This window comes from Molothrus aeneus, chromosome 3 (genome assembly GCF_037042795.1).
Source record: "Molothrus aeneus isolate 106 chromosome 3, BPBGC_Maene_1.0, whole genome shotgun sequence".
NCBI classification, from domain to species: Eukaryota; Metazoa; Chordata; class Aves; order Passeriformes; family Icteridae; genus Molothrus; species Molothrus aeneus.
In genome coordinates this window covers 6199690-6214062 of record NC_089648.1, presented here as the reverse complement: position 1 = coordinate 6214062, position 14373 = coordinate 6199690, and the positions used below count along the sequence as shown (strand labels likewise).

Here is a 14373-nt window from a genome sequence, read left to right as displayed (position 1 = left end):
GAGACAAGAGCTACCACGTCAAGCCTTGCTGAGCAAGCTTCTGGGGGGTCATTTGAGGCAAGTGTGGACCCAGGGAGTAATCTGGCCTCCTTCCAGCACTGCTGGTAACATCTCCCTGTGCATTCAGACTCTTGCTGATGCACAAGCCCTGTAATTCTTCCAGACTTCAGTAACACCAGGCATCTTGGGGGTCTGCTTAAAACCTTCACAAGCAAGGTGCTTCAACAGAACCCAAGTTGTGGCAGTATGGTCTTGGTATGCCAGGTTGAAACATAACACAACATGCACTGAAGGTAGTGAAATTGGGTCATTCCACTGCTTTCCACAAGCACCAAGCCAGACCTGGGTCTGTAATCCAGGGGCCACTAAAGAGTTATCCAAAAATGTGATGAACTACAGAGCTTTACTGTCTGAATAGGCTGCAAAGTGAAATATTGACAGATTTTTATTTCTCTCTTCTCCCTCAACCTTTGAGGTGCTTTGGCAGGAGGCTGTAGGACTGGATGTCAGCCACAGGAAGTACTCAGCATGATCAGGAAGCTACTTTAAGTGGTTTGTTTCAGAGCAGGCTTCTGGGAACATAGGAAATGGAGGAGCCAGGTTTAAAGGAAAAGCTAGGAGGTCTGCTTCAGCACTGCTGGTGTCAGAGCTGTGGAGCCAGAAAGCTGACAACAGCTGACCAGCTTCTACCCAGCACAGGCAGGCCCACCATGAGCACACACATTTGAGGCCGGGAACAGAACGACCTCAGCCAGCATTACTCATTAAAACACTCACACTTTTGGTGCTCCCTGCTACAGTGACAGAAGTGTGTGTTCTCTGCCCATCTGCTGTTTTGAGCCTGTGAAGCTCAGCTCTGTAGAAGACATTTCCTGGCCTGCAGTGGGTGGAGAAACACTTGTCTCCTTCTTGCACCCTCTGCCAAGCTGGCATTTAGCCTGGTTAACACTGCAGGCTTGTGCAGACAGTAACTAGAATATGTGAGGTCACCACTTACACTGCTCACATTTTAGAACCTGCTGTTTCCCAGCACCATGTCCTGAAGGTAAATGTGTCTACAATGTCACTTACCTCTGCAAAAGTAGCAAACTGATGCTAAAGCTGGAAGGAGAATACTTTCATGAAGGAACAGTGGCATGCCTAAGTAGATGTTGTGTCCCAGGTTCCTAACTTCATCCCCACAATTCTGCAGCCAACTCCAGCAGTCTGGAGGAACTCTTACTATTTCAGGGCCCCCACCTTTGGTCTGGAGGAACTCTTACTATTTCAGGGCCCCCAAGCTTTGGTTCTATCAGATGGTCATGTATTTTGTCCCTGCAGTATCCCTCATTAGCCAGAAGCTCTGGCCTGGAAGAACAGCTTGGTATCCTGTTCCTTCTGCTACACCAAGATCTGAAGCATAGAGGAAGATTACAGCCCACCTTCCTGAAGCTTGCAGGAGAAAGTGCTAAAGGCTTGCACATGAGCAGTACAGCCCCTTCTACCCCAGGGAGCCAGGCAAACCCAGTAAACAATACCAGTGAATCCCAGCCTCCTTACAGCAAGGGTGAAAAAGGGCTGCTCTAAGGAAGCTGTGAAGCTTTTTGGGACTTGACTGTCACACAGAAGTGAAGCAAGATTACTCACTGGCTCTGTCAAGCTGCTGTCTTTCTCCAAGAACTGTACAACACAGTATGCCAGCTGTAGGAAAAAAACATGGCAAGATTAGAGCTTCTTCAAGTGTACCCCAGTGCTACCACCTCCTAGGCTGGAAGTAACACCATGCCCATTATGCTGCAGCTCTAAACAAATCCAGTTTACTGATGGCAAGAGAAGACTTTAAGACCAAGCAGGCAGGGCCTGAGCTCAGGACATTTGTGCAATTTTAAGGACAAAACTTCAGTCACCCAGAGCAGTCCATAGCCAATACATTCAGATGAAAGCCCAGCTGCACACAATGGGGAAGAACAAACCTGACTGACACAAAGCGCTGCCCCACAGAAATAGGGCTGAGACAACAGACATCTCTACTTAGTACCCATATTTTTTCACTTCCTATCCCAAGTTCTCATCTTCTCTATTCTTCTGTTATGTACTCAGAATTGGAAGAAATTAATCTCTAAGCCAATCTAGCAGACTAGCAAGCCAACTTCTCCACATATCTCAGTGGTGACTAATAGCTGATACACCACATGCACAGGCTGATGACTGCAGCTAGGAAATTTACCTCTCTGGTTTCAGCAGGCCCCTAATATTTCACAAGCTTCCAGCACAGAAAGACAAAGCAAGCCACAGCATTAAGACACTGGGAAACGTCAGGATACTCCCCTATAATCCAGTGGCACAGGCCCAGACAGCACAAGAATGGAATAACCACTATAGTATGGGACTAGTGCAGAGCCCAGAACATTTCACAGCAAGGACTTGTACAATGTGGCCTGGTGGATGGCTATAAACAATTAGCTTATAAACTAATATAAATATAGAGAGCTTTTAACAGCTATAAACTCTTGCAAAATCCCAATCTGCCCTTGAACTTGAAGCACTTCTCACCTGTGGATGGTACACACTGAGAGACTTCACTTTGTGCAGTGGTAACAAGACTCTGATGAGGAACATCTTGTGCTCTTCCTTCAGAGGCAAAGCAAACCCATTGATTATGCTGAGAAGAAACAAGAGTCTTGTTGAAATTTTGACCCAGCAGAAATACAGTGCCTCTCACCTCACAAGACACCGTAGTCCTGCAAGGACTGCTGAAGGAAGGCACTGCCTTTTCACACAGCACACTGGGCTGGGAGGCCACTCTCACTATGGGCCCTCTGGGACTCCCAAAAGTGGCCTTACCTTCCCAGGATCTCCAGTAGCTCTGCAATCCCATTGTGGTGTTCTGTTTCATAGATGAACCTAAAGAGAAGGATGAGAAGTCATGGCCAAATGCTGGAAGGAAAAATGCTGGAGACAGGGAGTCTACATGGTAGTAAGAAAGACCTCACCTGTAAAATATATTATTGATCTGCCTCCTCACATATGCTCTCAGACCCAGGAACTTCCCATAGATCCTGTGCAGAATAGTTTTTAGGAAGTCTCGTTCTCTGGGGTCTTCACTGTCAAAGAGATCCAGCAGCTGTGGGGAGAGAAATTCAGTCAGTGCCTGCACACTGCCTGTCTGGGCAAAGCTACCAGCAACACTGGGCACTGCTCCTGTTTGGCAAAAACAGACAGCTCTTTCAGCTGAGTGATGCCTTCAGCACCTGGAGCACAGTGGTCCTTTCCCTGAAACATGTGACCTCCTAGTCACAAGCTGGAACCATCATCATTTCTTTCACCTTCAGAAGCACAGTGATGGCCTGCACATTCTACACAGCTGCACATCCCCAGATATCCCCTGCAAGGCCCCCGTGCCTCTTTTCATCTGTACAATGAGTTATGAGTTCCAGTGACTACAGCTCACACACAGTCTTGCCCTGCACAGAAAATTCTGTCTGCTCATTCAGGACAAATAAAGAAAAGTCACATCATCAAGCACCAAAATCTGCTGCAGGTCCTTCCTAAAGGTGGTGCACAGTGGCAGGGCAGCAATTACTTACAGATAGCACAAACTTCTGGTCAATGTATTTCTTGGCTACATTTGGTTGAAAGTCAGGCGACTCCAGGAACCTGAGGAAGAACTCGTACACCAGCTGTCAGGGGAAAAGGAGAGATTACTTAGAAATCTCCCTGTCCTCTCACCAGTGTTTACTTCAGATTTTATGTCTTCCTTCTCCTTAAGGATTCAGGGAAAGGCTGGAAAGCCCAAACAGGAGCATAAAAGCCAGTGTTTCCTTACCAGTGGGATCAACTCAGCTGCCCTTGCTTTAATGGGCAGGAGTTTCTGGTGGCACATAACTGCCCAAATCTGCCTGAGATCTCAACACATCAGGTCTCCCAAAGATAACACCCACCTACTCAGATTAAGACATTAGGCCTGGGAAACTCTTCTCCCATCTTCAGCACACATCCCTACAGAGATCAGAAACCTCCAGAGATGGCAAAGGCTCAGACTCACGTGGATGCCCTTGAGACATCCAAGGAATAACAGAAGAGCAGAGAAATGAAACAGACCCCAGAAAAACACGCAGTGTCCTCTGCCTCCTGGGTACTGACTCAAGGTTGGCTTGGCCTCACTAAGCCAGGAGAGCTGCATGCTGTGTCCCACTTGGAAAACAAAGGGCAGCTTGCTTTAAGAAGGCTGTCAGTGCTGAAACATCAAATTCTGGTCCTGCTGTTCTCTGAGAGGACTGAGTCCACTCTCATTTCTCCTAGTGGTCCTGAGGGGGCACTAGGCCAAACAAGATCAATGCATTTGAAAGGTCTGACTTTGGAATTGAAGGAATGATAGGACCGTGCATCTACAGGTAGGGCCTGGCTGCCAAGGACAGCAGTAAAGAAAAAACTGAGGTGCTGACCAAAAAGTTCAGCATTCAGTTGCCAGAAATCCATGCTGGCTGCTGCTGACTCAATTCTGAGAAACAAATGCTGCCTAGCATTCACAGCACTCTGGTACTGAGGACACGCTATTTCTATCAATGCTCACATCCCTATGTCAACTGCAGCACTGAGAAGTGATTAACCACTGCTGCAGAATGACACCTTATTTCTTCTCTGTATTTTCTGCTTCATTCTGCAGTACCTGCCTCTTTTTCTCCCTTTGTCTGCTTGACAACACATCCCTGTGCCAGTGCCTCGAGCTTTCCTCCTGACTTCCACTGCTGAGCTCTGCTAAACCACGCTCACTTGTCACTTTCCTAACCCTTTTCATCTAGTCTGTCTAAAGCCATCTGCAGGTGAATGTTGCATAGAGGCATCAGCCAGTTCCCAGGACACCCTTGCTTCCTGCACTACCTAAGAGTCACCTCTGATCCCTGGGTAGCAGGCCTGGTCTTTCCCCAGCAACCCTTGCAGGCTGGTGAAGCAGCAATGGCAGGGCTGGCCGCCTCTACATGGACTCTTAACTTCTGGGAGATAAATTCACCAGATTTATATCCCCCACTGCTCCTCACCTGAAGGTGTGGCCAGGCAGCCTCTAATGTAGGCTCATCTTCTTCAGGATCAAATTCTGCTCCTGTGGGATTGGACGATGGTGGGAGTGTCCGGAAGAGGTTCACTGAAAACTGCGGTGAGTGAAAAAGTTGCATGAATGACATTGTGGCACCTCATGATGGTCCTCCATACAGCAAATCCTTCACTGCAGTGTGATTTGTCACAGCTGTGCCCACAGGCTGATCCCTTCCTGCAGGCTGCAGGGCTACAGTCTGCACAGGACCTCCCCAAGTGCACTCTGTGCCAGAGACAAGAGCTTCCACCTCTCCCCACAGCAGGCACTGTCACTACCACCACCCCCACACACACTTCTCTTTCTGGAGGTGGGGAGATAAGGAATGGGTAGGACTGGGGTCACACTCCTCTCTGACAAATCCCCATGCCCTCCTCCTCCCATACTTCCCTGTTTCTTTGGCACACAGAAGCCACACAAACACTGGCTCCGTGCCCTACCATGATAACAGCTTCAGGATAGATGGCCTCGGTGACAACATCCCGGTTGTGTGTGATGTATTCCACCATCTCATTGAGACCTGCTCGCTTCACCTCCTTGAACTTCAGGTCACTGAGGGGGTCAGAGATGAAGTCAAAAAGAACACAGCACTGCCGCAGCTTCTGGATGAAAAGCTCTTCTCGTTCATGGGGAGGAGCATCTGTCAGAGAAAGCAGGGACATCTGTCCTTGGAGACAGCCACATCATCTTCCTGCTTTACCCAGGTATCACCGTGGTTTGCTCCCTGTGGCTTCCCCCTCCCCTGTCACATTGCCCTTCAACTGTTGGAGGGAAGAGGGAGAGGCAGTGTTATCCCTGCTATGGACATGGGACAAGGGAGGCAGAGAGGATGCCAGGCCTCTGAAGCAGCTATCCCAAGAGGGGATTTCAAATGTGGTAGCAGTTTCTAACCTGATAAGCACTGGTCTCTTCTGTGTACAGAGTACACTGAAAAAGGAGCTCAACTAGCTCCCATCACAGAGCAGTGGCAGCCATGTCCTGCACCCCAGAGACACAAAGGGAGCTGGGCAGCACACACTATAGCCTAACCCTCCTGCCAGAGAACAGGGCCAGGCTGGCAGGAGCTGTACATTAACAGATTCTCTTTTTGATACAACTGGAAACTACACACTGCCTCGGCCTTCCCCAAAGGCTTGTCTGTGTCTGTGAGCAGCACCAAGAAATGGCTCTGCCTCAATCACTGCTGAAAATGCTTTCTCCTTGTCCATACTCATGTTTAATTGCAACATAATGTACACTAAGTGCTAACACCAAGCTGCCCTAATGTGGACAGGTTCAATTGCACTATCATAATTTGCAATGGAAACACAATGAGGAGGAAGCCTGGTCCTTCCCCAGGAATGGGTGGATGTAGGAACCAAGGACAGTCTGCACCAAGGTCTCTGCACTTTACCACCTTCCTGCACAACCTGCTGAAGAATCTGAGGCAATCCTCCGTACACAGAAGCAGGTTTAAATACCTCAACTGGGAACCTAAGTATGAAGTTTGCATTGAGAATACTCAATGATTATTTTAGACCATCCATCAATTCTCTCTGTGCTAACAAGCCAAGCACCCTTCCATGTAACTAGCTGGAGAAACTGCAGCTTGACATGCAGGTCACTTCCACCCCACTGCCTCTTTACCTTTGAGGGCTGGGAGTTTTTGCAGCTCCCGGTTTTTGCTCAGATTGAAACGGGAAGAGCTGTGCCGGCGCTCCTTCTTCACAATCTGGGGCCCCCCTGAGTACTTGATTTTGTTCAGCTGGGTTGGGGGGGGAGCGCTGTTGCTGGGCCGCTTGTTTGAAGTTGGCTGCTGCTGTGGCTGCTGCTGTGCCTGCTGAGGCTGCTGCTGAGGCTGCTGGGCCTGGGGAGGGAGAAAAAAACAACTCAGAAGCTTTTACTTACAAGCCTCATAAGCAGATGCCCATCAGCATCTTCTTGGAATGAAGAAACCTGGCAGGTTTTTCACTGTTGCACTTGCAGTTGAGTGCATCTCACCAGCTTTAGAGCTGCTGGTTGCCTATGCAGCATACCTGCAAAGTAAACATCAGTTTTACTCATGTCTGCAAGGTACCACAAAGACAGTGGAGCCTCTCAGCACAGCCAGTGCTATGGATGTGGAAAGCAAAGTCACATCTTGTGACAAATTACATGGAGCAGAAATAAGAACTTTGTGTGCTCCAAACAGAAATCTCAGCGTGCTGCTGTCCCTGCAGCACTCTGTACAACACACAACAAGCAAGTTTAGAAAACCAGCAATTTGCTTCCTTGTCCCTGTGCAGGGAATCACTTGTGAAAAAGCAAAGCATGTAGTACAGAGCAGACATAAAGGCCTTGGAAAGGCAATAGTGGAGACCACGACAATCATTGTTGCACTCATGGTCCATTAGCACCTATAACCCACATGGATCATACACACAAACATATAGAACCTTAGATCCCAGGCTGTGGGCTCTCCCAGCCCATCCTGGCTGCTCTCTCCCATCTCTGCCTCACTGCTGTCTGGACTTCTGTAGATGGGCTTTTCCCACATCACTCCTTTTAGCCACACAAACTCTCTGCCTGCATTCTCCTCTCCCACTGCACTAACAGAGGCACTTTCTCATGTTTAGCATGTGACCAGAAACTCAAGCCAGTGTTTGCTCAGCTCAGCTCTCTTCTGACCTTGCTGAAGCTCTCTTGGTTCAAGTCCCACTTGGACCATAATGACTCAATAACTGACCCTTTAATTTCACACTGACCCAACCTATGGAAAACTCAGACAAAAGAGGGCAACATCCTGCCAGGAAGCAGAGGGATTAGCTGGAACCAGCACCCAGCCTACCCTGGCTGTGCTGCATGAGCCACCTCCTTCCTGCTGGTACATGAAGCCAAGGAGCTGCAGCATGAACCTGTTTAGGACACAGCAAGAACAGCACAATGGATGGGGAGCAGAGGTGAGTGAAATTCTTGGACATCACCTCCTTCTTTCCCCATAATTCTCAGCTGCCACAGAGAGCACAGTGGCAGGAATGCAGGCCTCACCAGGACAGTGACCAGCAGTGTTTTAAGGGAGTGCAGGAGCTCAGCAGAGCTTGCCACCCTCCAGATGGCCAGTCTCTTCCTGGCTGAGCTGCAGCTACTCTGCACAGTCCTTTCCCTGGTTTCCAAAGAGGTGCAGCACAGCACTGCAGTGCAAGAGCAAGAGTTACTGTACCTGCAGCATGTAGGTAGGAGCAGGGAAAGCTGTCTACAAGGAGATGCTGCTCTACAGATTGGGATCTGTAGAGCAAGTGTAAAGACTCCTCATGGACAACAGGGCCCAAGGCAAAACATCAATTTTTTTGCCAAGCCATTACTTTGAATGAGAAATCAAAAATTTTGGTTCTGATCTGGCTCTGTTTGAAGGAAATCTTGAGTGGTTCTGTTTCAAGCTCAGCTCCAAGTCAAGGTGGGGGGAAGACACCAGGATTTGAACTCTCTAGAGTTTGCATTTGTTTCAATTCCCTTCACAGAGCAGCGTTGTCCCATGATGAGAGGAGGGAGCCAGATGAGCTTGTGATAAAATCTGCAGTGTCTGCCAAACAAAGCAGGCCCAGACTACAAACTGAAGGCAACTTATCCTAAAGAGTCTCAGTCTCTGCTCAGTTAAGCCAGGACAAAGCCTTGCTGGCCAGCCTCCAAGACTGTAAAGTTCATTTCTCACCTTGAAGATGTGGGTATCAGGGCAGTGTGAGCCACTCAAAATATTGTCCAGATGCCTTTGGGAATCCTCACCTCTGCATCACTCTCCTTCCACAGGGAAGCAGGGAAAAAATCTGAATGCTGAGCCACCACAGAGCAAAGATGGTAGAGAGAGAAACAGAAGATGCACTGGTGGCCTCCCAGGTAACACTGAAGGAAGCAGGACACATGGGCCCTCCTAGCTGATAGGACATGCCTGTGGACTCCTCATCCACCCAAAAACCCCACAGGCAAATGTTCAGAGCATGGTGTGTTTACTGCATGTGAACAGGGGGCTGGAGAAGTCCACCAGTCTTCAACAATCCACAGTCTTCAACATCTTACACGAAGAGAGACAAAACATAGTTTCAGGTTTAGCTGCCAGCTATTTAAGAAACAGCCATGCACATGCAGAAGTCCCACAGCTGAGATTGCTAGGGAAAACCTGATGGCTGGAGAGGTCAGATATACTCATATGCTGCAGGGCTCAGAGGGTTTATGATGGGCTGCTTGTACAGGCACTTTCTGGGATCAAGTTGAATCCCTGCTTTCAGGAGGTGCTTCCTGTGGCAGGCCTGCTGTCCTGCTGCCTTCAACACCTCCTATCTTGGTCACATGAATCAGTAGAGGCTTATTTTAAGTTTCCTAACACTTTCTTCCCTGAAGTTTCCATCCCTAAAAACACAGCAGACTACTGAACCTGAAAGCTTTTCTCTTTATGTACAGACTCTTTCCCTGATACCAACACCAGCTCCATGGCTGCAGGCACCTCCCTCCCTGAGCAGGCTCAGCCCCTCCTGACAAGCAGGGCTCACACACCGTGACAAAGCCAACAGCTGGGGGACACTGTTTGCTGTGCCTGTTACACTGAACATGCTGAAGTAACCAGAGAATAGCACAAGGTGTTTGCACCAAGCACAGTGGGGTAGCCCCACTTCCCCCACTGCAGTGGAGCAGCTCCTTGTGCCAACAGGACAGGCCACCCCTAAAGGAAACTGAATTACAACTCCTGCACACAGGCTCCCTGCCTCCAGAGCACTCCCTCCCCACTGGTTCCCACCACCTCTCCTCCTAGTTAGGAACTTGCCTGCACAAGTCAATGAGCCCCAGGCCCTGAGCTTGCTCTGTGCCATTCCTCTTCACCCCAGAGAGCAGAGATCCTCTTCCCCCAGCCCCCCTGAGCTGTGCTGGCTCCTCCTGCTCTCCCCTAGCTGTGCATGACCTCACCTCTGCAGGCACTCCTACTGCAGCTGGGTGCATCGCCACTCGGGAAGCCCTTTCTGCCTCACTGGTCCCTTGAGCATCCCCTGCTTGCTAAGCTTCCCAGCCCAGATCTGCTCTCAGCTCCTCCTCCTCCTCCTCAGATGACTCTTCCCTTCCCATCCCTCAAGTCAGTACCTGCTCTCTTTGTCTGCTGTTACACAGCTTCCCTATTAAAATGAGGCTCTCTGCCTCAGAAGTAGCACGAACACTCTGTAATGCCTGTCTCTGAATAATGAACTCCAGGTACTGCAGTAACAAGCCCCATGGAGATATGTGCAAAACATGAAAATACAGCACCTCACTGAAAAGGTACACCCCCTCCCAGAGCTGCAAATCTCATCAGCAAGGCTCCAAGCTGCCCTTGAGGCTGCAGAGCAACTCCCATCTTTGCTGCTGCTAATGCCTGCTCCCACTTCCAGGTCATTAACTCTTTTCCCCACCCAGCTGCCTCTCCCAGTCTTTCTGGCCAGGAGGAGTAACTCTTTCTCATCCTCTCATTCAACGCTGCCTTGGTCTCTGACATTATTTTTTTTTTATTTTTCTCCTTAAATAGCTACCCAGAAATTCTCTGCATTCACATACTCCTCATATTCCAGAGGGACTGAATTAAACATACCTTTCATTTCCCACTCCCTGCTCTCATGTTTTACTCCACGGCTCCTTGTCTCTTCCACAGCAAACTGCCCCCACAAAGCCAGGGGCTGGCCAAGCTCTGCTGGCTATTCACATCAGAGAGATGCTCATCTTGGAGTAAAACTGAGAGCACTGCACTACCCCTGGACTTAAGAGAGAATCCAACACTTGCCCTCCCTTGTGGATGTGCCTGCTTTTCAACATATCTGCCCTTCCACATCAGCTCCACTACAAGCTCCTTTGCTGCACAGAACAAAGCACTTTGCTTAGGGGGTTCTGGACTGGCTCCTACCCTCTTCACCTCCCTCCACAGAGATCCCCATAGGAGCTCTCTGTCCACTGCATTTGCCCAGATCCATCAAAACAGAGCTGCTCTGTAACAAGCTTTACTCATCCCACCAGCTAGACAAGTTGCCTGCAAAACAAATCATAACTTTCTGGTACCAGGATAAATTAAAGTTGATTCTTTCCCCTGCTCCATGGAGCATGGTGTGAGAGAGAAAAGCACAAACTGGAAGAGGGCTGCCCACATGGCTGCTCCCCTGCTGCAAGCCCATTAAACATCTACTGAGATATGAAGAAAAAGGAAAGATTTTTTTTTTTTTAGTGCACCCAATTTTCACCCTAGAACAGGCAACCAACCAACCATAGCTCCACAAGGGAATTCACAGGGCATGAAACTCTCACAATGGCAGCAGAGGTATCCAGGCTGGGCTCAGCCCATCAACCCCACCAGACAACACCACTCCCAGCGTTTCACAAGTCAAACCACCTCTTGCTTCTGACATAAGGAAGGAGTTTTGCTCCCAGCACACATTACCTAATTCTTCACCCATTGTGAAAGTCAAAATACCTTTCTGTGTTTCCTGAAGAGCAAGAAAATCGCATTCAAACTGGCATACATTTCTTCTTATCAAGCAAAGAGCTCTCTTCCATTCTGCAGCAGAGTACTCCAGAGATAGGAAAGTACCAAGAGGGAACAAACTTCACTGCAGACTCAACAGAGAAAGGAAGAAGAGACCTGTGGCAGTACACACTGCAGAGGTGTCTCCTTTCTGCTCTGCTCTCTGTTCCTATGATCAAAGGAGACACAGCTTTCCATCTTAAAGGAGGGCTGGATTTTGTCTGGAGTATGAGGAAGTGGCTAGGTATGTTTTGTGGGAGGGAATTTTAGACACATCACTCCTAAGTTTCTCCTGCACCCAGGCAAATATTACATGCCATTTCAGGTCACAAAAGGAAGCCTGTCACCTGTGACATTCTTCCCTTCTTACTGCACCACTTGTAACCAGGAGAGCAGTGCCACAACAGCCTGATTTGGATGGGCACATCAGAGTGACCTGCTTTGCTGGCTATCCATTGCAAATCCCAGACTTTCCTACACCTTTCCAGAGCTGTGAACTCAGCAAAGAGTTCCACATAAATAAAAGGTAAGTCTGACCCCATAATGCCAACACAGGAGCTCTCTCACTTCCTTGGAGTCTGCAGGCAGCTCTCCCACCAAGCTGCTTTCAGCTGCATACACAGAATAAAACAGATAGAGACAAAGGCCAGGATGGAGGATCTACAAAACTGCTGCCTGCTCCAAGGCACACAAAGTAAGAGTGATTCCTTGCTGGCCACATGGCAGGTCAGGCATGAGCACAAAACTGAGTGGATTGTAGTGGGTTTATTTTCTGAGGCTCTGCAATGCAGATCTGTGCTTTGGAGTGGACTCTAAAATAACACTGACTACAGCCGTGCCACTGTACTACACATTTCTTCCTAGACTTGATTAGCCCTGCATCTCTCCTGTGCCCAACCCTCCAAATGACAAGTGCAACGTGTCCCAGACAAGACTAGAGCACACAAGCTTCTATGGATGTAGAAGTGGCACAGCTTGTTTGCCAAACTGCAGCTTTGAAATAAATAAACTACACATACGTGCATGCTTCCTCAGATGTGTGTAACATTCTTCTGAGAGGATTCTCAAATTCCACAACCACTGCCTGAATGCCAGACAAACTCAGAACTACCAGAAAAGTTCCAATGAACACAACTTTGTGCTAATTCTAAGGACAGCTTATCATACTATCATATTCTGCTGAGGGCATTCTAATGTATCTACCCTGGCAACATCCAAACTGAGAGTGAGACTGCACATCTGGGAATACAGACTGTGCCTTCTTGTGAGGAATGCTGCATTCAGCAACAAGGCTGTTATACCAAAGGAGAGCCATTTAATCTCTAGCAGTTCATTCTTTCAAGTGCTCCTATCCATTACTTCCTAATCTCACTCCTCCAGAAAACGCCTCAGAAGAACAGATCTTTTCCCATTGCTTCTCACTACTCTCCCACTCTGACACAAAGTGACAACAGAGTTGATGGCACTTTGCTCTGACAGGAGCAAGGAGGCTGCTCCCATCTGCCAGGCTTCCACCTCCTTGATAATCATGGCATGTCCCTTTCTGCAGCCAACTTTGCCATGCCCTACCCACCTCTGTGAGCACCACTTGCCCTCAGCTTTGTGCCAAATGTCTTTTTGTAGGTCTGTAGGGTATGAGACTCATCAGCTGGTCTCATCCATAGTCATTGTTCCCTTTGGGCCAATTTTCCTTCTCCGACTTCTTAAGATCCTGGTGACATGTGTTATCTGGTGGAACACCTTGAAGCAGCTAAAATGAAAGATTTTATTCCTCCCCAAAGTTTGCACATGCACACTGCTGTACCCAAGGTGAAAGCCTTACCTCTTCTGAATTCTCTGCCCCACCATCCTTCCCGCTACTGCTGCTGCTGCTGCTGCTGCTGCCGCTGCCAGGCTTTGTGGTGCTTTTGGTAGACTTTGGAGACTCCTGGAAGGATGAGAACACAATCAGAGAAAACTCCACGTTGCTCAGAATTTCAGCATCTCTCTGCAGAGCTCAGGTGTGAGTTGCCACAGAGCACTCCTGCAGCACGCCCTGCTCCGGACACCCACTCCCAGCCCTTTCTCCCTGGGAAAGCCATTCCGAACGGCTCCCGCGGCGCTGACGCCCAGGGCGAGGCCAAGCTCCCAGCCAGGAGCGATGCTGGCATCTCCCGTCCCGGTCACCGCGGGCTGACCCCGGCGGGTGACAGGGCCCGGTGCCCCGGTGCCCACCCAGCCCTTCCCCGGGGCGCGGCCTCATCGGAGATACGCGGTGCCAGGGCACCCTCAGCCCCGGCCCAGCCGCCCTCGGCGGCGGCAGAGGCGGATTCGGGCCCTCACCCCGCCGGCGGAGAGAGCAGCGGGGCCGCGGCGTGGGTGCGGCCGTACCTCACCCACCGGGAGCATCCCCGCGGCCGGCGGAGCGCGCAGGGCAGGGCGGGCCGGGCCGGGCCGGGCTCGCACGGAGGCACCGCCGGCCGCCCCTCGCACCCTCCCGCCCGCCTCCCCCGGGCCCGCGCGCGCCCCCGCCGCCCTCCTGCGCCACCCGACCCGCCCGCCGCGGGCGCGCGCCCGCGCCCCCGCCCCCTGCCGGCCACAGCCCCGTGCGCGCCCCCGCCCGAGGGCTGAGCCCAGGCAAGGCCGCGCCGGGGAGGGGCGGCGGGAACGAGCCGTCGGCCGCCGCGCCGCGCGCGGGAGCTCCCCCGTCGCTGCCGCCGCCCCCGGGGCCGCACCTTCTCCTTCTTCAGCTTGTAGGGCATGGTGAGCGCCGGCCCCCAACCGCTCCGCGCCCGCCGCCGCCGCCGCCGCCTGCGCCCGGGCCCGGCTGCAGCGCCCC

General features: G+C 50.5%; 1 protein-coding gene across 2 annotated transcripts in view; it reads right to left on the bottom strand.

Annotated features, from left to right (window-relative positions):
- Positions 1 to 14373, bottom strand: part of PPP2R5D (protein phosphatase 2 regulatory subunit B'delta) — a 27290-nt gene extending 12917 nt beyond the window's left edge. The window contains exons 1-10 of one of the 2 annotated variants that reach the window (XM_066546149.1): positions 14270 to 14373; positions 13378 to 13482; positions 6698 to 6917; positions 5512 to 5711; positions 5019 to 5129; positions 3567 to 3659; positions 2973 to 3103; positions 2824 to 2883; positions 2533 to 2641; positions 1627 to 1680 (exon numbers count right to left, since the gene is read on the bottom strand). In XM_066546149.1, coding sequence (XP_066402246.1) covers positions 1627 to 1680; positions 2533 to 2641; positions 2824 to 2883; positions 2973 to 3103; positions 3567 to 3659; positions 5019 to 5129; positions 5512 to 5711; positions 6698 to 6917; positions 13378 to 13482; positions 14270 to 14296 — 1110 coding nt within the window. In that variant the 5' untranslated portion in view covers positions 14297 to 14373. Of the gene's footprint in view, positions 1 to 1626; positions 1681 to 2532; positions 2642 to 2823; positions 2884 to 2972; positions 3104 to 3566; positions 3660 to 5018; positions 5130 to 5511; positions 5712 to 6697; positions 6918 to 13377; positions 13483 to 13925; positions 14010 to 14269 lie in introns of those variants that run through there. The other variant, XM_066546150.1, reaches the window with a different exon arrangement.